At 40.3% G+C, this 21,851-nt stretch overlaps 1 protein-coding gene and 1 long non-coding RNA gene across 7 annotated transcripts in view; one reads left to right on the forward strand and one right to left on the reverse strand.

The window, feature by feature from the left end:
* The first annotated feature begins 1,040 nt into the window (after positions 1-1,040).
* The window catches only part of CTTNBP2NL (CTTNBP2 N-terminal like), a 45,239-nt gene continuing 24,428 nt past the window's right edge, over positions 1,041-21,851 (forward strand). Inside the window, exons 1-3 of one of the 6 annotated variants that reach the window (XM_019730420.3) lie at positions 1,059-1,192; positions 12,480-12,604; positions 15,455-15,562. In XM_019730420.3, the coding sequence (XP_019585979.3) occupies positions 15,464-15,562 (99 nt within the window). In that variant the 5' untranslated portion in view covers positions 1,059-1,192; positions 12,480-12,604; positions 15,455-15,463. Of the gene's footprint in view, positions 1,193-10,733; positions 11,174-12,479; positions 12,605-13,050; positions 13,144-15,454; positions 15,563-21,851 lie in introns of those variants that run through there. The other 5 variants (XM_074318503.2, XM_074318504.2, XM_019730424.3 and 2 more) reach the window with 5 other exon arrangements.
* LOC141568453 (uncharacterized) lies at positions 1,263-15,506 on the reverse strand. Its single transcript, XR_016021754.1, has 3 exons — positions 13,509-15,506; positions 7,886-9,676; positions 1,263-7,563 (listed from the first exon to the last, which is right to left on the reverse strand). It is a non-coding gene; the product is annotated as an uncharacterized LOC141568453 (long non-coding RNA).

Genomic DNA, 21,851 nt, shown 5'->3' on the forward strand with positions numbered 1-21,851 from the left:
TGAATGAGGGCAGTGTTGCATCTGCCTTGAAGACTATGTCTGCCTAGGTGAGTATTAGGCCCCTGTTTTGCTTAATAATTGTTAAGATTAGTACATTATTAAAGTTAGTACATATTTATGCAATCGAATATAAATATTCGATTGTATTACAAGCATTTATTGTGCTATATTTAAAATAATATAGTTGTTAATCTTTTAACTGCTAGCTGAATCAATCTGCGAACTGGAAAAGGAATCCAGGAACCTTGACCTCAGACAGGATGTATCCTCTCCCCTCTTTGGTCCTGGTAGGGCTTGCTGCATCCCCGTGTTCACAAGAAAGGACACACATTCCTTGCATCCTCTACACTGTCCTTTGTTCGAGCTCCACTGCAAACGCCACTGCCCACAGTATAAGGGTGCGAAGGACACAAACAAGTCCCCTTATTGGGCAGCATTGCGTGGAAAACCTTGACACACAAATTTGCAAATATTCATTCGACTTCCACCTGGAAGGCAAGTCGGACTGGATTTATGCCCTCCCTGGTGCTAGCCAGTGTCCCCACCCCAGGGGCTCCAGAGCTAGTAAGCGCTTCTAAATGTAACGTGAATAGAGAAGGGCGGTCTCCGGGTTTTTCATCTTTGCGCCCTTGCTTCTAGCACCACACCCACAAACTCATCCAAGAAAAAAAGAGAGAGCAGGTAAGACACGTTACCAGGTTTTCAACAAATTCTAAAGCAGACACCAAAGCGCACTTCAAACGTTAATGTGGCCCAATCGATCAGGACACCCGCCATTCCTAAGCTTCCTAGACCAGGAGGGTTAAAGCACGAAGCACTCGCCCGGTCCTGCCCGGAAACCACACAGAGGATGGAAAGTTGCAGAAGCCGGTCCGGGAGGGGCCGGAGCCCAACGCCAAGCTCAGGCCGAAGGGGGATGCTTCCTCCCGGAAGTGACGCGAGCTCAATCCCAGCTTGGCTCTCCCCAAACAAAAGGGATCTCGGGGCCCCGGGAGGAGCCTCAATGACATTGGAGAAGCCCCGCCTCCAGCCGGCGCGAATTGGTGCCGGGGCTGGAGAGGCGAGATGGCGATTGGCCCTGGTGAATGCCAGTGCCCCCGCCTGGTGGTTGAGGGGCGGGGACTCGGGGAACTGTGGATGGGAGCGGGTTAGCGGAGGCGGCGAGGAGCGGAGCCCGGAGCGCCGGGGTAAGGTAGGAGCCGCTAGGGCGGGGGCTTGGCGGTGTCTGGGAGGCCGCGTTCTCCAGAGAAAAGTAAGGGTAGGACCATCGATGTCCTCCCGCCACCGTCCCAACTGCCGTTCGCGTCCATCCCCGAAGGGGGCGGGGCCCTCTTCCACCTCCCGGTATTCCCCGTGGAGGCGGCTCCTCATCCTTCGAGGGTCCTCGCAGCTACTTATTGTCCCCCATCAATCCCAGCTCCGTAGAAGGGGCTCCCCTCCTGACACCGCTCATTCAACCCCGCCCCCCACCCCCAGCGCCTCAACCTTGGGGGAGGGCGCACAGGTCCCCATTCTTTAGGCTGCCTCTCCCACCCCCATTTTGTCCCCCGGGGAGCCCAGACATCCCGCCCAACACCTGCCCCTGCTCGCTAAGGTGGCACCAGAGCTGGTTTCATCCATAAGATAAAATCAGTGTTTTCCCAAAAAAGAGGGATGGAGCGAAGCAAAAATCAAAGACCCGATCTAGGCTGCCAGCTCCGCAGACCAAGCGGCCTTCCCTCACTTCAGTTCTTCCCATCCCCCATGCTCTGGTCATCAGCCTTCCTCCCGAAGCCCCTCGGGTCCTCTGTTCTCCTGTGGGGGTCGAGAGCCCACCTGCTGCGGGACTTTTTTTAGACTCCGGAGGAAGGAGAAATAGTAACTCCCCACCCCCACGTCCCCCTTTGTACGTTCCCTAAACCCTGTTCTTTCAGGGAGAACCCAACCTCTAAGGGTTTTTTAGGTTTGAGTTGTGTTTCATTTTTGCTTTCCACCCTATTTCTTCCCTGAGAACTTGATGAAAACCCAAAAACCATCCTTTACGTTTCACAGTGAGGTGGGTGTGTTGGACATGTCCACAGTTGGCCTTGTGTGGGGAGAGGTGCAGTATGTATTGTCAGTGAATAAACAGCACACTTTAAAATCAAACAGTATTGATGAGTAAATAAAGAGCATTAGATTAGGAATGAGTCTAAGGTGGGCTGGTCTGTTGCTCTGGGAGACTGCCCTTAACCTTGAAGGTATAGTTCTGTTGAAACAAAAGGCAGGAAGTGTTTGAAGAAAATTCAGGCTCAGTTGTCTAGGTTTATGATTAATCTGGTCCTGTGGCCTTTGGTTCCTCTCTAGCCCCCTTTTTTAATGGTGGGGTTTTCTCCTCCAGGAGGAACTGATACATATATAATGTTATGGATTGGTTTTACAAGAACAGTGTCAGCCACCAAAATTTAGGGGGTGAAAAGTAAGAGCACGGTTTAAATCTCAGCGAGAAGGATAAATAAAAACAAGGTTAACTCCAGCTATTCACACGCCTTGTAACTAGCAGAAGTGTCTCTGTGGTGGTCTCATAAGGCTTTGTCAAGCTGGCCTTCATTTCAGCAGGTGCAAAATATTGATGATTTGGGCGGAATGTTATTGCCATTGAATCCTCAGTAATCATCCATTGCTAGCACTTGCATATATTAAAAATTGCCATATTTTTTTAGCTCATTTCTTTTGCCTTTTATCTGTAGTCCATCGTACTACTGTTTCCTATAGCCAGAGCTAATAGCAATGAGATACAAGGAGTTGGACTCACAGAGGGTGATTATATTGGCTGTCTTTCACCTTCCTGATGAAACTTTCTTGAAGGTAGACTTCCTAAAGATAATTATTTTTGAATATTTAGTCTCGAAGTTTTCAGGGCCACTCTTGGTGCTCACAGATCTGTTCAGTGATTGTTTCCAGATCCTCAATAAAACAGCACAAAGAAGAAACTGTGCGGAGGGTGTTTCCAGCAAACAAAATGTACTGCAGTAGGAGGGTAAGACATGTTTCCCCCGCAATAGCAGCAGAAAAAACTAAAAGCAAAACAGGAAATCCTCAAAAGCTATATCTTATTACATGAGCAGAGAACAGAAAATAAACTAAGGTAGCAGACCAAGGAGACCAAAGTAGTGGACATTGCCAGGGCCTTAATGAACAGAGGAAAAACCAAATCACACTCTTTGATTATTTGGCACAATAAAGGCCTGTTCGATACACGTTTGGGTTTTGGAAATCTTTCCTCTTAACTTTTTCAACACCTGTTTGGTCATATTAGATGAAGAAAGAAAAGCCTTTTGCATATAGAGGATTTTTGTGTATATGTCTAATCTATCTCATTAAATTACAAATTCTTTGAGAGCAGGTAGTATGTGTTTTTTTCCATCTTTGTATCTTTCACAGTGCCTGGTATATATAGTTTGATTTAATGAGTGCTGAATTTAGTTTGAAGCTGTCACCTTAGAGTCGCCTAGAAAAATAATGTACTGATAAGATATGGCACATCTTGTTAGTATGAACAGTCCACTTTTGTCTTGATTTAATTTTTATTTTCCCTATCTGATGTCTCATGAAACTACAGTATCTTAAGTAACTCTAAAATATTGAATTTTCTATAAGAAAATGTCTGCTGGTTAGATATATAATTTTGCTGTAATGAAATCTGAACCAGGTTTATTGATGTCATCAGTGCTAGTTATCTTAGGATTTTATTTTCCTAAGAATCTGACCAGAGAGGAATGAAGTTCATTTAGGAGAGCATACCAGGAACTGATTGCTGGGTTTTGTTTAAGAATGGTTTCTGAGTGTTTGGGTTCGACCAGTTACCGATCCGCTGTAGGATTTTGTTAATGGATTTTTAGTTGATTTTGTGCTGTTCTGACCTAGGAGTAAATGCATAAACAGGGGCAAAAATAGGAGTGGGTCCCTGAATGGAGTCGTTGGTGTACGGTGGGTTCCTGTCTTTGCAGAACCTGGTTTGCAGTGCTACCAGTGAACTTGCAGAACTAGTCTGGAATGCTTGGTTTTTCTGAGTGGAGCAGAGTGGTGTTTGTATAGGTTGCCACTGGAGTGGAGTTTGGTGGCATGAGACGAGAAACAGATTTCTTTCTTTCTAGAGGAAATTTATCCAGTCTGTGGTGTTTGACCCCAGGAGTGGCTTGTCGGCCTGTTTCTAAAGGCCATTTTTTTCTCTTGTTTCCTGAATGTTTGCTAATAAAATCAAGTCTTCCAAGGTTCAGTTCAAAGCATTTCAGTGAGAAAATGACATATTTATCGTGAGGCTGTAGAGTGTGGTAACTTACAGCGCAGATTTCAAGGCAAATTTGGGTTCAAATCCCAACTCTGCTACTCTCACTGTGAGTGAGGACGAGAGCAGAGTTTTCTATCTTCACCATATCCCAGTCTCCTCTGCTGTGACATAGCAATAACTTCTAGAATTTTTTTTAAGGATTACATTTAAATAAGGATATCAAAGCAAGGTTACCTATGTAGCATGTAGGAAGTGCTCAATAATTGGTAGGTATTACTGTCGTTATTCTACTTTGCATATGTGCTAAAGAATTTAGCATTAAACATTTTTACTTCTTTAGCATTTTAGCAAAAGTGATGAATTAGTGTCTGATTTTAGTTATTGGCTGGTTTTGTTTTAAATTTTTCAATATACAGCCAAGATTTCTAAGTAGGGGGAAACAAAGCTTGTATATGTCATGACCTCAGACATCTGATCTGAGGATTGTTAGGAGAGTGTGTGTCTGTCTTATAGTGTGTGATTCATAATTGTATCATGGAAATTATCTCCCTTGAATTTTTTGGCCCGGGAATAAGAAAGGCAAGGGATTCGCCATCTGATGTCTTCTCTCTGAATTGCCCATTGTTCCACTCCAGACTCTACTGTCTTCAGTACCTCTATCCTGAGTGTCAAACTGTATAAATGGCTTGGTGGATCCTGGGATAGGGTGCCTTCTGTGAGATTTATGGGCTTTTCAGTGATAACTTTGATTAAAAGTGGTTTTTGCCTTTTGAAGACAACTCCTCCGCTGCCCCCCCCCCCCCAAAGTGAGGAGCAGTTATAGGAACGATGAAAACGGGTGAGAAGGAAGCAGCCGTGGGGGACTTAAGAGTGGAGGGAGGGGAGGAAAATAGGATTGTCTACAAGGAGGCGATGGTGTAAAGAATGCAGTAAGACAGTTCCCCCCTGCCATGTGTTTCCAAACTCTGTAGTTCAGGTTCAGAGCTTCCAATCTGTGTCCTTTGCTGCTAACAATCCTTTCTGACTTCTGGAGCCACAAAGACTGTAATCCTTAATTGTTACTGAGTCCGGTAGAAACCAGAAAGGACGATGGGAGAGCGCAGGACGAGGGGGTTTCCAGACAAAAAGAGACTCCTGACCTTGAACCTTGGGAGGCTCTGCTTTGATCCTTTGTGCAAAAGCTGCTGGGGAAGGCTGGGCTGTGTGTGCTCTGGGTCTGCTCTCCTTAGAAAGGTGAGAAGCAGGGAGGGAGGAAAACGGGGGAGAAGAGCGGGATGAATTGTTTTAACAAGAGATGAGAACTATACCTTGTAAAGGAGAGAATAATGAGAATAGCTGACAGGTAAGTCGTAGGAAAAAGAGAAGCACTAACTCTGATTTTTGGTGGGAGGGGTGCCCTACTCGGTTTCTGCTAAGCGGTCCTTCTGTAGCAGCAGGTCTGAGAGGAGTGAGAACAGAACCACGCTGGACGTTCACTGGTGCAATATGTGAGGGTACAAAACTTCTCAGGTCTGCTTCTGCGCTGCAGCTTCTTCCTGTTGCCTTTTGTTCTTAAATGAAAGGCACCGAGGTTTGCTGAAAAGGCTCTACCTCTAAAGACCCCTCCACTTGTAAACGTTTAGCCTTCATGGGACTGGCTCTTACCACGTTCCTCTTGGGGATCTAATTACTTCTTGAGCACATACATCACAGTCATCATTTCCCCCCTAAAACCAGTTCCTTTTCTGACATCCCTGTTCCCGTTCATGCCATCATCATTTTAGTCACCCCGTCTGGAAACCTCAGCTGGTGTGGGATCATTTCCCCTCTTGCCTACTTAAAGGGAACCAGTACCAAGTTACTGTAAATTCTCTGTCAAGTCTCTCAAACGTTTCTTTTGCTTTCTGACCGCCGCCATCCTAGTTCACACAGTTTTGCCTCATACATATACTCGGACACTTTTCTCCCAACTGCTCTTTCTGCTTCCAGGTTCCCTTCAGTCAAATCAACCGTGTACCTCAAGCCTTAACCTTCCTAACTCTGGGCTTTCGTTATGATAGTCACCTGGTTAGGAATGTGTAGGGGCGTCTCATTTCCTAAAAGATCAAGTCCAGTTTTGTTGGCTGTAATTCAAGGTACTGTACTGGACGTTTCTTTCCAACCAGCATTTGTTGAGTCCCCCTTTGAACCAGAGTGCTAGGTGCTGAGTTTAATCAAGTTGAATAAGACAGTAGTTATTTGTCTAGAATAGCAGTCATATGAGACAGAAGACAGATATGTAAACATGAATTGATGTAACAGGATGTGATAACTGCTCCTGGGTTATGAATATACAAGTAGATCTATACTTATTACGTGTGTAACATAATGTGAAAAATTGCTGTGATATTTTTAGAAAACTCATTTCTCAGTCATTGCAAGTTACAATTGTGACTTGATTAAAAGCTGTAGAAATTCAGTGGAAGCAAAGGCATGCTTTTCTCCTATATGCTAACGGCACAAAAAGCTAGTCTAGACAGAAGAAAGTTCTTTTCTTTTCCCAAGTAGTATACAGATTCCACTGGCCTGAACAAGTGTTGTATGTGTCCCTAAGCCAACTTTCCTGGGAACTAGCCAGGCCATCTCCTCCTTGGAGGTGTCAGGTCAGAAGGAGTAAACTTGTTTTGATTTCTAAATTAGACGCGTGAATGGTAAAAAATGAGGACTCATTGGAAAAAGGAAGACTTCATTATCTTTGCAGCTGACAGCAAATATATGCTGTCCAGGGATGGGAAATGAGAGGACTGAGCAGTCACCAACTCGTTTAAGCCATTCAGTGTCCTGTTAGAGTATGTAGTGTTGTTATCCCGATTTTACAGACGAAGAACTTAAAAGATTAAGTGGATCAGGGAACCGTGAAGTGGCTGAGCCAGGTCTCTTGGCCGAGGGCACTTTCCACTACAAGGCACTGCCTCCCAGGGGAATTATTGTCCCCAAAGGACCTTGGGACAAAAACAATTGCTAGGTCTGTTGTTGGTCATTTCCAACTGATAACAAATTGTTAAACTTTTTTTTTAAATTGGTGACCTGGTTTAGAAGACAAAATTTAAAAGGCAAAACATCAGTTATCATATTTCTGTTAGAGTCTTTTGTGAAATTTTTTGCAGTTCAGGGAGAGGCAGGTTGTGGGCAGAGCTAAAACACAGATACCTTGACTGTTTGTTTCTTGGTTCATTCTCCGCACTAAACACTTGGTTTCTTCCCAGTTTGGAATCCTGGTGGAGTCAAAGGCTTCGTGCGTGAAGGGCTTTTATATTCCAGGCTGCCTCTACAATGGTGGCCCATGAATCACTTTACTGGAAATAAAATCAGTCTACGTGTTATTGTTCCCTTGTGGCATTTTACAAATCATGGTGGCATTATTTCAGAAAAGCAAGAATTTAGGGGCGTGATGGACAGATAGATTACATAGACAGATACAAATATTTCAATGAAATCGTATTAAAATTTCTTTTAAACTAAATAAAGCCAAGTGACATACATACTTGAAATGGTTTGTACTTCTGGTAATTTTCTGATGTTAAAAGACATACCTTTTTTTTATTTTAATGAAAAAGAATTTATTGCCACTATAAAAACTATTATTCGTTTTCATTAACATGCATTCCAGTAGCTTACCTAATGTAGTTCTGGTTTGGTCTTGTCTCAGATGAGAATACTTGAAAGGGTGTAAACAGATATTCAGGTAGACAGACCTGTTTTTAATAGCGTTGTGCTAAATGTCCTCATTTTGGGGGAGAGATATTTGAATGTTGTTTATGGACATGAGGCCACTTCCTCCTTTTCCTCAATATACATGTAAATCCTGTTGGCAACATAGAGACAATGGGAAAAACGTGAGAGAAAGACACACACACACACACACACACACCCTCCCTCCAGAGATGCGTGAGTCTTAAAACAGCTAAACAAAACAGAAACCTGATACCCATCATGGTGTCCCAGAAAGTGGGTTAGACTAGATCTTAAAAAGACATGAGTGTTAGACCTTGTTTTACTACTTAACTGTAATCTTCCGTAATTCACTTAACTCTAGCCTCAGTTTTCACCTATAAAATGAGAGGGCTGAATTAGATTATTTCTGAGGTCCTTCCAGCTTTGTAAATCACATCTTAGCTGAGGTTTTTCTACCACACAATTCCTAAGGCTGATAAAATGAATTCAGATGTGAATAGTGGTTACCAAGTAGCAGGGGTTAGTAAGGAAGTTTCTGGAATCAAATTACGTAGGTTCAGATCCCATTTCTGCCATATACCAGAGGTGAGACTGAGCCAGTTATAGCCCCTGAGCCTCAGTTTTCCCATCTATAAAATGGGGATGATGGTGATGATAAAGAATTTATTGGTGATTGTTATAGCATCTGTCACCTAAGGTGGTTGTGATGATTGAATTAATTCATATGAAGTACTTAGAACACTGCCTGGAACACATGGTTACCTCGATAAACATATCTTTTTTATTATTGCTTGAATTCTTAGAAAATTGCTATAAAACTGAAGTGGTGATGATTAACGTTGATGAGCTCAGTTATGTCATTATTAATTTCTACACTAAGCATGAAGAAAATCTGGTGTCCTAGAATGTGATTTGAACAGAGTACAGTACTGTGTGTTTGAATAGAGGACTGCAAGTATTTTCAATGCTGACCTTAAAGAGTATTAGCTTTTTATTACAGACTGGTTTCTTGAGGCTTACTTCACAGGCTGCATTGACAGTATTGGATCAACAAGCATCTCGATCCCTTAGCACTGTTGTAATTTCTTTGTAAGTGTTCTATTCATATTATATTTCAGGATCCTGAAATTTGTAATCTCTAAAATGGTTTCAGAGGCATTCTGTTTTATATAATGCTACCTATAGTGTGGCTGGATATGATTGCTATGAGGCCTTCTGAGAAATGTGATGGCGCTCACACGGTCAGGGGAAAGCGTAGATCTAGTTGCTCCAATCATCTTTAAAGGTTGTAAATGGTTAGCATGTTGTATTAGTTTGCTCCGGCAGCCATAACAAAGTACCACAGACGGGCTGGCTTAACCAACAGAAATTGATTTTCTCACAATTCTGGAGGCTCGAAGTCCAAAATCAACCTTTCTTCTGAGGCCTCTCCCGTTGGCTTCTAGATGGCCATCTTCTCCCTGGGTCTTCACGTGGTCTTTACCTGGCCTGTGTTTGTATCCAAATTTTCTCCTCTTACAAGGACACAAGTCAGCTTAGATAAGGACCCACCCTAATGGCCTCATTGTAACTTACCTACCTCTTTAAAGACCCTGTCTCCAAATTCAGTCACATTCTGAGGTACTGGGGGTCAGGACTTCAACATATGGATTTGGGGAGGACTCAGTTCAGCCCGTAGCACATAACACAGAGACACATAGATCCAAATAGTCCAGTGATATCTTTTATCTTCAACTGAAATAAGATTGATTTGACATTTGTAGTAAAGCTGCTATTGCTCAGTACTATAGAATTCAATAAAATGAGATTCATTTTTATACCTTGGTTTTAGCACCTTTGTAAATAATACTATTAAAAACAGTTCCCTTTAGTAAATGTACAAAAGATCTGCTTTCATGATCAGAAAATTATTTTCCGATGGTACTTTGACATGTGTTTCTTCCCTAGCCTAATCCTAAAATGCCGAAAGTGGGATGAGAGGCACAGTTTGGGATGCTGTCACCCTCTTACCCCCAAATACATAAATAACCCTCTGAAAAACCCGAGGTGCCAGAGGGTGGGGAAACTTAAATCTTTTGAGATAGTCAAGGTAACAACACGTCCACATTAAACTGCAGTACATTGTTGTCCATATTTAAATTTAGTATTTGTAAAGGTAACACATTTTTTAAAATTTCATATATACTGGGGTTTTAAGGAAGCAAATTATCTAGTGGAAAGCTGTCAGTTTTGTATGTTAGTGTTGCCTCTTGGAATTTTAAGAATTAAGTGGCCTCCTACATTTTGGTTTTGCTTATATGTTTGTAAAAGAGTCTTTACATAACTGGAGCAAATTTGCTGTATATGTTTGCTCATATCTTATCACTAATACTAAAAACTTACTGAATGGCCTGAATCTGTCAGTTGTAGCCCCAGTATCAATTTCTTAAATTTGATATCTGAGCATCTAATGAAAAGAATTTTTATCAAATTTTGCAACAGTGATCTCCTGGGTAGAACAACTGATTTTTTTTTTAATACTAGACAAGTTGGATTTTTTAAAAAATAGATCTTTTCAATTTTTTTGAGGAAAATTCATGTCAGGAAATACCTAGAATTTATCTAAAAAAGTTAATTACCCTCTTTCGTGTTCCGTCTCACCCACCACTGTAAAATTAAGCCTTCAGTTCCTCATAAAGACATACTCACACCCAGATACTAGATAAACAAACATCTTATTTGTACTCCACCCTGCCCTACCCTACTGCTCACATAGCTATAGAAGCTGTTTGGGGTGTTTCTTTTTCTGCCACCCAATCTCTATGTGGCAAAAAGGCACCAAAGCCTGCTTCCCATAGAAATGATTCAGAGTTCCAGAGCAAAAGCTGGGACTTCCTCAAGAAGGAAAAGGTACAACCAGGCGTGGAACGAGGGGAGCCTGGGTATTATCCAGAGAAGGGGAAAGGTCAGAATAAAGGGAACAGAGACCCAGCCACAGCACCGCGCTTCCATGGCCAGTCAGCACGGCCGTGTGGGAGGTTCTGGGGAGCAGAGGGGCAGCTTTCTTGACACTATAACACGTGTGACTTTTGGCACATGAAAGTTCATATAGAAGAGACGCGTGCCTTCCTGGCTATTGGCTGTGAGTTGGTGGGAAGTAGCACGTGAATAGACCGAATGGTATGCTGGGCAAGCTCCTGTTTGAAATCACCATGGATAACTCATAAATAAATAAATGAATGAATAAATTAAGTAAGTAAGTAAGGTAATTTTCCAGGGTATTACCATATGGATAACTTTGTCTTTTTTATTGTATATTTACATGTATTTTTTGCTTGAGAAAACTGTGACACTGACTATAGCTACAGCTAGCTGTAAAACAGTGTCTGATAATGTATCCCGACAACTTGTCCACGAGTGGTCTTTATTTCAGATTTATAGACCGTAGCATTCTTTAGACAGAAATATCTGTCTGAACTCTTAAGGAAAGGGAAAGTTGGGTCTCAGATTCTAATGGAAGGAATGAGCTGAGAATCTGGCTGAAATGATCTTGTCTTTCGGAGTTACTTAATGGACGCTGACAGCAACAAGTAACAGTTCGTTTAGAAAATGAGCCGAGAATGAGAGAGTAGACTGCACTGTGGCATGCCGAAAATCTGGCAGTCACATTTCTGATAATGAATATGGCGTTCGAAATGGCTTTTTCCTGAAAATCTTAGGCCACATAATTTGTATATTGGGCAGAAATTGCTGGAGGGCCTTATTTAGTGGTTTGCCTGTGTGATGGCTGTGCTCCTGTTACTGACGGCACGTCTCACACTTCCTCTCCTGAAGGGAGAGATTTGTAATTAGGTTAATGACTGGTTCTTGGCTGAATGACACAAGCATTTATTACTGTATTATTCCTCCTTTGACACTGTCCCCCATTTGACTGTGAGGTTTAAGTTTGCTGTGTCTAATATACTCTTAGGACAACATAAACAAAAATTGCGCATATGATTCAACATTTAATATTTGAAAATAAATGGGAAAAAGTAGAGGCTGGGGATGAATAATCAGCCTTACAGACAAAGTCAAATGGTGACAGGTTGATTTATCTGTTTATTGATTAGCAGGAGGTGAGGGGCTGAGAATTTTCCTCACAGGAATTTGGCAGTGTGAAAATTTCAGTTGTACTTACATTATTTTTCTATCCCAGTCCATTGTGCATAAGTCATGGTGATCCAAGCAAATAGGGTTTTGTCAGTTCAGGGGGAGAAAGGCGGTCTCTTCAAGAGACGTTCATAAGTCTGTCCTTGAAATGGCAACGGACGTCTTAAAGTAAAAATGATTTTGAAAGCCCTACCTTCCCTAATTACAATTGCAAAAGGGAAGTCAGAGGCCTGTTTTTTTCCTATATTACTCAGCTTCAACTTGAAGTGGCTATTTTCTTCTTTCTTGTTCGAATCAACCTACAGCTGTCAGGTCTCATCAGCTATGACGACAGTGGACATTCATGGGACTTAGAAATTGTTTACAGTGTGGTCACATAGGCAATAAATCTCTTATTATTTTGCAGCATTGGACACTTTTTCACCATGCTGACGGCATTTTAAATATATTTGCCAATTTTCCCAAATTTTAACTGAAGAAAACTTTCAGAGTTTATACTTGAGGACTAAAGTGTGACTGCCAGTTAATCAGGTCAGTATCACCATCCCCCCCACACCCCCACCCCTATTCCCAGCAATATCACTGCCATCCTAAAACATAGTGCAGTTTTACTATCTTTCACTTATATTTCAGACAAAAATGTATTGCAATGTCTTGTATATTGAGATTAGATTCAAATGTATAGACTAGCAAAGAACTGCCAAATTTTAATATTTATAAAGAAAGGTTATTGGAATATGCAAAAACAGATCTGTTGGTTTTCAAATTACTACACAGCTGTGGCCCTTTTCTTCCTCTTGTCATGTTTGTATTGTATGCACTACACGAGGACACTAAGCTCAATGAGATGGTCCATATTAGCAAAATGTTCCAGACATTAAAATGGTGTGCAGGAGTGATTTACAAATGCAGAGATAACAAGAATATTGTTCTTTATGCCACTGACAAAGAAGAGACTTTTTTCTTGCCTAGGCTGGACTGCTTTATAATTAAAATGACTGAAGATTGTTTCAGTTGTACTCTGTTATGAGGATATATATTCATCACAACAGACGAAAACTTTGATTTAGGTACAGTCTATTTTAGTTCTTTATATATTTGTCTCTTGTTCTTACGTAGTTGGATTCTCTAACAATTCTTGAATTTTTTACCCATAGACGGTTAGCATGGAACCAAGAAGGGCTTTAGAGATTATCTAGTCTTATTTTACCTGTGAGGAAACTCAATGCCAGAGCAACTGGGTAATTTTCTTCCTCGAGGCCGTATAGCTGTTTAGTGGCAGAGCTGAGACTAAAATTCTGCACCCCGCACACTGTTATGTTTTACTCATGAAGCCACAGTTTTGGATCTCTCAATAAGAATATTTAACGACTATAAATACATTGAAGAAAAAAGAGTGACATGTGTGAACACTCATTTTTAGCTCTGTTCCTACCTTGGATCATCCAGTTGATTTACTCAGTGCAGTTGTACTCATGGGGGACCTTAGTGGGTGTCCATTGTCCCATTTAACGTGTGGAAGCCAAGAGGAAGGGCATAAAATGATAGGCTTTTCCTTCTGCCTTATACGCTTTTTGAGAGAGACTGAAAAAACAAACAAACGTGAAACCATTGTGGGGGGGTCATCTAACAAACCAGTGTGACTCAACAGGTAGTAGTTTAAATTCCTCCCCATTCTTCATTAGGGGATGTGGTCAGCCTTTTACAAATGGGCAGCTGAAGGTATTGCTGAGGTCATTAACCTTGGCTTCCCCCAGTTTGGGTAATAGCTTTCTTAGAATTCTTTTGGAAAATGAGAGAGGATAGTAGTTATCCATCATTAAACCATTGTTCAACTTATATCAGGAACTTGGCTTTTATATTAACTCAGTTTCCCCAGTCACCCTCTGAGTTGGAATCGTCCTCCCCGTTTCCATCTTATATTAAGTTTAACTTTACTAGATCTATTTACTTGTTTGTTTTGTTGTTTTAGTTCTTATTTTTAAAGTAAGTGCTGTGGGCTAGCTCTGTGATACTGAAGTGGGAAGCTTACCAGTTGTTTAAACTCACTAGTTAGAAAGTTAGCGCTCAGAGCTGAAGTTACAGTGACCATATTTTACCATGTGGCAAAAGATTTGTACAGCGTGTCCTGGAACAGCATCTAACAACACAGTGAAGTACGCATTTCCTCCATGTTCCCCTTCACCTAAAGGCAGTGGCTCGGGAAGGAATCAATGACTCTTTTGTATGCCTCCTGAAATTTAATGTGCTCATAAGAGTTGGGAATTACTGGAGGGTATGTGAACTAGTCATGTCGTGAATCACTTGAAAGAAAACTATATGAGAGTGGCAATTTGGAAATAGAACATGGGAGAAAGAAATTCGTATTCACTCTACTTTGGAAGTTATGAAATGTATTTTACGTACTGATTGGAAGACCCTGCAAAGATTGGATCACCATCTGATCTCCATCTGTGTGTGCTTTGTAAGAACTACCTAGAACTTTGAAAACTACCTTAATCTTGTGGAAAGGATTGGATTTGTGCCATGCAATTTACCATTTGACATATTTCAAAAGATGCCAACGCCCTGTAGAAATGTGAACTTGTTTAAGTGAAATAAATTCAGTTTGTAGTAGCCTGGCCAATTAAGACGTCTAAACAATACGTTTCTAAGAAGTCAGTTAAAAGTACATTGCATAAGGTTGCATTTAAGTTTTATTTTACTATGTGAAATATAAATGTTGTGACAGATATTCTCTGTGAAAGTAGACAATTTAAAAGAAAAATTTCTCCCATAGTCCCACCGAACATTATCTTTGCTCAGATTTCATTTCAACCAATTTCAGAGAGATGCCAGAATGTTTTATATACAGCGTTGGAATCTTGTTCTCTAAAACTGGGCAATCTTTTCATGGTCCGACAATTTTTTGTTGAAATAGTATTCATTCTGACACAATTTTACCTGAATTTCTAATGAACAAAATTAGTGACTAATTCATTCTGAGACCTTCTAGGATGTTTGTAAATATGCCTGGAGTTAAAATGATAAAAATCGATCTTTGGGAGTAATGATGAAATCAGTAACGTGAATTTTATTTTCTCTTATTGCTCAGTTTGTGATTAACATCAAGAAAGCTCTTACTAGTTTCTATTTAATTGTAATCACTTCCTTTTCTTTTTATTAATGTGTATTGGGGTAACAATAGTTAGTAAAATTACATTGGTGTCAAGTGTACAATTCTGTATTACATATATCCCTTGTTTACCATCCAATCACTTCCTTTCTCAAAGCATTTTATACTGTAATAGTTGCTCTTTTCTTGTCTGAATGTATTTTTTTCTCTAATAATATCAAATTAACTGTTTTTTGGAAATCATCTGATTGTCGTCTCTGTTTTAGGCTTTCAAGATGAATCTGGAAAAACTCAGCAAGCCTGAACTCCTAACACTATTCAGCATTCTGGAAGGAGAGCTTGAAGCAAGGGACCTTGTTATAGAAGCTTTAAAGGTACGTTAATAGAAAAAGAGAGGTCATCACGTGTTTGGAAAGTCGTTTCATTGGTTGTCATTTATTTAGCTAGGGTATTTCTGTAGTCCCTGCTGAAGTCAGAGGCCTGGGTATCCATACTGATACTTGCAGTGGTGGCCACCTATGTGGTATGATTTTAGGGACACTGGTGAGGCCTTGCTGCCCCCAAAGTAGTTCTTTTAGTCTCTACCTGATGTCTGGACCTTGAACTTCATTCTTTAGCTTAGTGGCCTTAGCTGTGTTTGAATGCCAACCCTTTGAGACCTGCTTCCTAAAAAAATGTATATATACCCATATACCAAGATTCAGGATATAATATCTGAGATCCAGGATCCTGTGAAGACTATCCATGGATTCCCTAGACCCCAGATTAAGAATTCTTACTTTTATTTCAGTATTTGATATCCATTAAAATATAAGGGGATGGTAGAAATTATACTCTCTGCTCAGTTTTGCTGTGAACGTAAAACTTCTCTAAAAGACAGTCTAGTTTAAAACAAAATACTAGAGGGCATAACTCCTTTCCAGTGTCATAGATCTTTATACCTTGGTGAGAATGTTTCCCAGTCTGTCTTGCGATGAGATCGGGAGAGGGGAAGAGGAGACCTTAAGGGTGTCTGTATGAGCAGCAGGAAGATGATATTCCCAAAAGGAGAGGAAAAATGGCCAAAGAAGATGAGGCCTGAGGGGGCTGAAGAACGTACACTCGCTGCAAAGTGCAGCTGAGTTTAAGTATCTGAGCAGACTTTTTATAGTTTAAAATTTTCATTAGAGGTCATGTTGGTGTACATTTCAAAGTTTGTTAGTAAAAGCTTTATGGACTGCTTTACTACATTTTTTGCAAAATTACCCTAGCTCTTTATATTAAATATTGTATTAATATTTCATGTGTGTTCATATGAAGCTCCTCTATTGAAGTTTTTTTTTTTTATGGCAGCAAAGATAATTTTCTCTTTGCGGTTCTAGGAGTTTAGAGAATCAGGTTTCCTAAGCAGCTAACTCAATAGAGTTCATACAAAAGGCTATATTTTTTTCTTTCGCTTGTCTTTTTTCCCATTCTGTGCTGAAACAGAGAAAATGTGTTCATTTCATACGTAGTCTTTTCTTGGGTTACTGTGAAATTATAATTGTGATAAAAATAAAACCTAAACCTATTATTTCTTTCTATATGCTGTTAAATTTAGAGTGACATTAATTTATATTCAGACTGACTGAAAAAGACTGACGTTTCTACGTAATGAAATATGCCTTGGGGTAATTTTTCACTGAAAACTATTGCTTATTTGTTTTCCTGGGTAGCTTTGTAATGTATGATAAGTAATTTCCAGTGGTTTCATTTCTCCAGAGTGCGTGAGACAGTTCCCTTCTGAAATGGGGGGGGGGATGGAGTCTGCCCTTTCTTTCTTTCCCTGCTTATTTCAGTCTTGTTTTGCATGGCTTCCCTGTGATTTTTAAACAAAAATCACATATTTATGGTTTTGACACATGCCTAGTCATACAATGTTCAAGTTCATTGCCTGAGTCTTTGCCTGTCAGGCCACTAAGTGTAAATGTCTGACCTGGGTCAAGTCCTTTCATCTGTGTGGAGCAAACCTTCCTTGTCTGCAATAAGAATAAATGATTAATAACTAGTCCTTAGGTGTAACACTAAAATGGGCATGGCGTTGGAAATATTCCAGTAGCGGAGGAGTCATTTCTTCTTTTCCCTTTATTTATACTCTGTCAGTGCACATCATGTACCCCAGAGCCAAGGCACAGTCAATGGTTGCAAATCGTTTGCACGGACGTCTCTAGATGCCCTCCCCAATGCGTAATGTTTGAATGACTCCCCTGCCAACGTGTATTACACGTCAGTGTTCACTCTGGTTGGTCACTCATTCCTGTCACATACACAGACCTTCCCCTTTGACACTGTTGGTGATTTCCTTTCCCTGTACATCCCTGAACACTCTGTTTCTCATAACCCCATCCCTCTAGCATCGGTAGTCCTAACCTGCTTAAACCCAGGAGACTCTCCCATTTTTATCCCATGTCTATCTGATCAATGAAGAAAAGAAAAAGAAGGATTAGGGAAAGTTTGAGCTCGCTCCTAAACCTCCGTCCTAATGCCAGTTGCTTTGCCCGCTTCCTCCCCCTGGTTCCCATCTGAGACCTCTGCTCTCCTCAGCATAGGAGTCCATAGCTTAGAGCTGGAAGAGCTTAACTGCCTTGGCTGGACCAGGAAGAACTTTGGTGTTGGTGACCCCTTTCAGAACTCAGGAAGCATTTTCTAGGATCAGCGTTATTAGAAATAGCAATCAGATTTTATACAACTACAATAGTTAGGCAGTGTGTGTTAAATAGATTCTCCTGAGGACTTGCCACTATTTACACTGGACTCCACGAAGCAGTTTCCCACAAATATCACAGTTGACTTACACAAAAACTTGTCGGCCTCGCCCCCCTCGTAATTGGTGTAGGGATAGCGAGGTCGCCGCCTCTCATAGAAAAATCAGAGAATGACCTTATTTTCTCTTTGCTTTTCAGCCTTAGAAACCTTGTAAGCCTGGAGAGGTTTATGTATTAATATTTATTTTGCTAATCATTACATCCTCAGCACCCAGCACAGCACCTGGCAGATAGATGCTCAGTAAATACTTATTGAAGAAATGAAATGCTTGTGCCCAGTGTGGTGTGTTGCTTTAAACAGTTGCCATCATATTTCAAAGTGAATGTTGTAAATTATTAAATTTTACAGCCTGTTCTTATGTGTGCTATAACATCCAGCCTTCTGGTTTTAATGTTAACAGATGCTTAGGTGCTTTAGTGCACGTTTTCCTAAAATACAGTTTTTCTGTAGGAATCCGATTTTAGTGACTTTAGGCAGCTTCTGACAAGTTGAAAGAGCAGCTTGAGAAGAAGAGCTATCATTAAGAAGCATTTTGCTATAGGATACTATTCAGAATCAGGCACAAGTGTGGTATTTAGTTTAGTCTGTGCATACAGCCCAGGGACGATAAAGTTATCGTGTGAGGCTTAAGCTGTGTGCACAGTGTAGCTTCACCAACAGTAACGCATCTTCAAACAGTCTATTGTTGGATAAAACAGGGAGCAGCGGAGGTCCAAATTGTTTCAGTCCTTTGAGAAGGGCAACTGCCATCCCAGAGCCTTAAAGTTAAAATGAAATCTCGTTTTATATGTGGAGTAGTTTTTGGTTGTTATTTTTGTTTGTTTTGTTCTGTAATATGCCGAGATTTTACTGCGTTGTTTCTATCTTGTTTAACAACAAACACCTATTAGACTTGGACTAATACGGCAGTTTACTAATTTTCTTCCTTTCAGTATTCTTTCTTAATTCATGATTAGTGGGTTGAAAAGATTTTGGTCTATGCTCTAAATGGCTATGATTGGTTTTTCCTTTCCGTTTAATGAAAAACACCTTATCTTTTTTTTCTCCTTCAAAATACATTTTTTTTCTTGGACATGAAATCTATTCTTGAACCTTGCATTCGGAACAAAACCATATGGTTCACTATTGCTGCTAAATAAATAGTAGGTCACACTGGCAAAGTTTGGGTTTGTACAGGGATATATTATAAAGTTCCCATAGTTTCTAAGTAGATCCTACCTGTGGAGTTATAATTATAAAAGAGCTTCATTCATTTTCAAAAATGTCTGCAAAGTGCCAGATTGTATCTACCCCCTTCTAAGAGCTCCCATAGTTATGTGCCTTTTTCCCCCAAAATATAAAAGCCTCCTCACTCTTCTGTTGTGGCCAAGACATGTTTGGCATAGAACCAGGGAAGCCAATAGAAAGTAATGTAATATTCAGCCTCTTCTGTATTTGAAGTCTAAGTGTTACAGAGGCCGTTTATACTGTATTTGGTCCTAAGTGAACTTTATATAAAGTGAGTTTCTGTTTTAGACGGGATTGCATCAGAGAGAAACATTCTTTACGAAAGTCTTTCCCTTGGACCACTTTATTCTCATGAATGAGAACACTATAGGAATCCCCTCCACAGTGTAAGCAAGTCACGTTGCTCATGAACTAACTGTCGGAGGCGGCGTGGACTCATACAGTTCAGCAAGAGAGCCTCAGCTCTTTCGTTGCAAGCAAATCTAGGAAATGGCTTCCCCGCGTGGTCTGACTACTCCAGGAGAACATGGGGGAACCTTCATCAATGGCCATTTTAAAAACTTGGAAAACAGATTTGACTGCTCATAAAAGTTAGATTGAATAGGTTGTTTTTGAATCTTCCTCGTTGGGCACCGTATATCTGCACGTCTTGGATCTGATGCAAAGCCACACTTGGCTATGACTAAGCAGAATCTACCCTACACTTATTAGTATCTTTATTTTAAAGTATTCTTTAAATGGCTTGTACAACAGTAAATGGTAAAGTATCGCAACTTTCATGTAGAATTAGCTTAAAGCGTCTTAAATTCCTTTCCAGTGATGTCTCAATCATAAAACAGGTACAATCCTTTTAAAGCTTAGGATAGGACTTTGTTGTTTTTGGCCAAAGGCCATTACAGAATTCCCCAAGCAAGAAGATTTACTGACAAAAATGTTCTAGACAGCACAAAGTTAGAAATTAAATACTTAGAGTATGAGACTGTAGTATGTCACTCTACTGGTCTAACAGTTTTAAGGTTTTTAAGCAGCCAGGGATTAAAAATAAAAAGTCTAAATGTTACACGTAGGTCTGTGTTGAAACAGTAAATGATTTACCGGCATATCTCATTTCATTGCACTTCACTTTAGCGTTATGTTTTGCAGATACTGTGTTTTTTTACAGCTTTGTGGCATCCCTGCCATAAAAGATTAGACTCATCGAAGGTTCAGATGATGGTTACCATTTTTTAGCAATAAAGTATTTTTAGTTTAAGGTGTAGATGTTGTTTTTTTAGACATAATGCTATTGCACACTTAGTAGACTACAGTATAGTATGAACATAACTTTTATGTGCATTGGGAAACCAAAAAGTTCACGTGACTCGCTTTATTGCGGTGGTCTGGATCCGAACTCGTAGTATCTCTGAGGTATGCCTGTACTTTTGCTGAAAATCTTCTTAAAATAATAGTAACTATAAGGACCTATCACAGTGGGCAAATACATAGAAAAAAAAAGTTATGGAAGAAGGTGCTGTGGCTCAAGAACATCACAAATACAAGTTCACTGTCGACGAAGTCTGACGTCTGCTTTTGGTAATGGCCTTGTGCCTTTTATGGAATCAAATTATTATAAAGGCTGGTCTGAGGGGGCGAAGGGAACACCGAATTTAGCTATCAGTATACATTGCCCTATAATGATAAGCCCATCAAGAATGTTTGCATTAAAGAAGAAAGAATCAGATGTTAGCTTGTTTAATAACAGATCTGTGCATGTATTTAAATGGACTCAAAGTTGATGCATTCTTCAGCGTCCATAGCTTGGACCTAACAGTTCTTTGGTCAAAAATGAGACCTTTTTGATTGATGAATTCTAGGAAGAGCTTTTAGGATTGGGGTAGGTAGTTTAGATCTTTGATAAAGATTGCATAAAATCTGTAACTGGGAGAAGTCAATTTCTGCCTGGGTAAAATAATTGGAATGTTAGGAAGCAAACAGAAGTTTATTTAGGAAATTGAATTACAAGGTTTTAGATTTATATTCGTAACCTTTACTGTGAAATATGGTTTAGAAGGGAATTAATCATTTTGGGCCATATTTTAATGTGTTTTTTATAGTTGGAATGGCTATTTTTTATCCCTATTGTGAGTAAAGTCCATATATGGTATCCTAGTTTTTTTAAAAACAAACATAAAGATAATTACTAGGCACTCTACAAAACTATCAACTAGAACATTCAATTAAGTGTAGCTGTTAAGACTACAAGCTTTCAAATCAGACCTAGGTTTGAGCTCTGCCATTTAATTGTTGTGTGATGTTAGGCCAGTTACTTACCCTGTCAACTTTATCTGTAAATTTGTATGGTTATTGTGAGCATTAAATGAGATAGCAAATGCTAACTGAGGTGCTCGATGCTCATTTACTATTAGTTACTATTATTAGAACATAGGTGTTTTAAAGTCCATCCATTTAGTGGCAAGTTCTATTCCATAAAGAATACAGTACAGTATTCCAGGGGCAGCCAGATGGCTCTGTTGGCTAGAGCGCAAGCTCTTAACAAGGTTGCCGGTTCCATTCCCTCATGGGATGGTGGGCTGTGCTCCCTGCAACTAAGATTGAAAACAGCAACTGGACTTGGAGCTGAGCTGCACCCTCCACAACTAGATTGAAGGACAA

Source organism: Rhinolophus sinicus, chromosome 7, assembly GCF_057876585.1.
Source record: "Rhinolophus sinicus isolate RSI-liver-muscle chromosome 7, RSI-T2T, whole genome shotgun sequence".
Classification (NCBI taxonomy): Eukaryota; Metazoa; Chordata; class Mammalia; order Chiroptera; family Rhinolophidae; genus Rhinolophus; species Rhinolophus sinicus.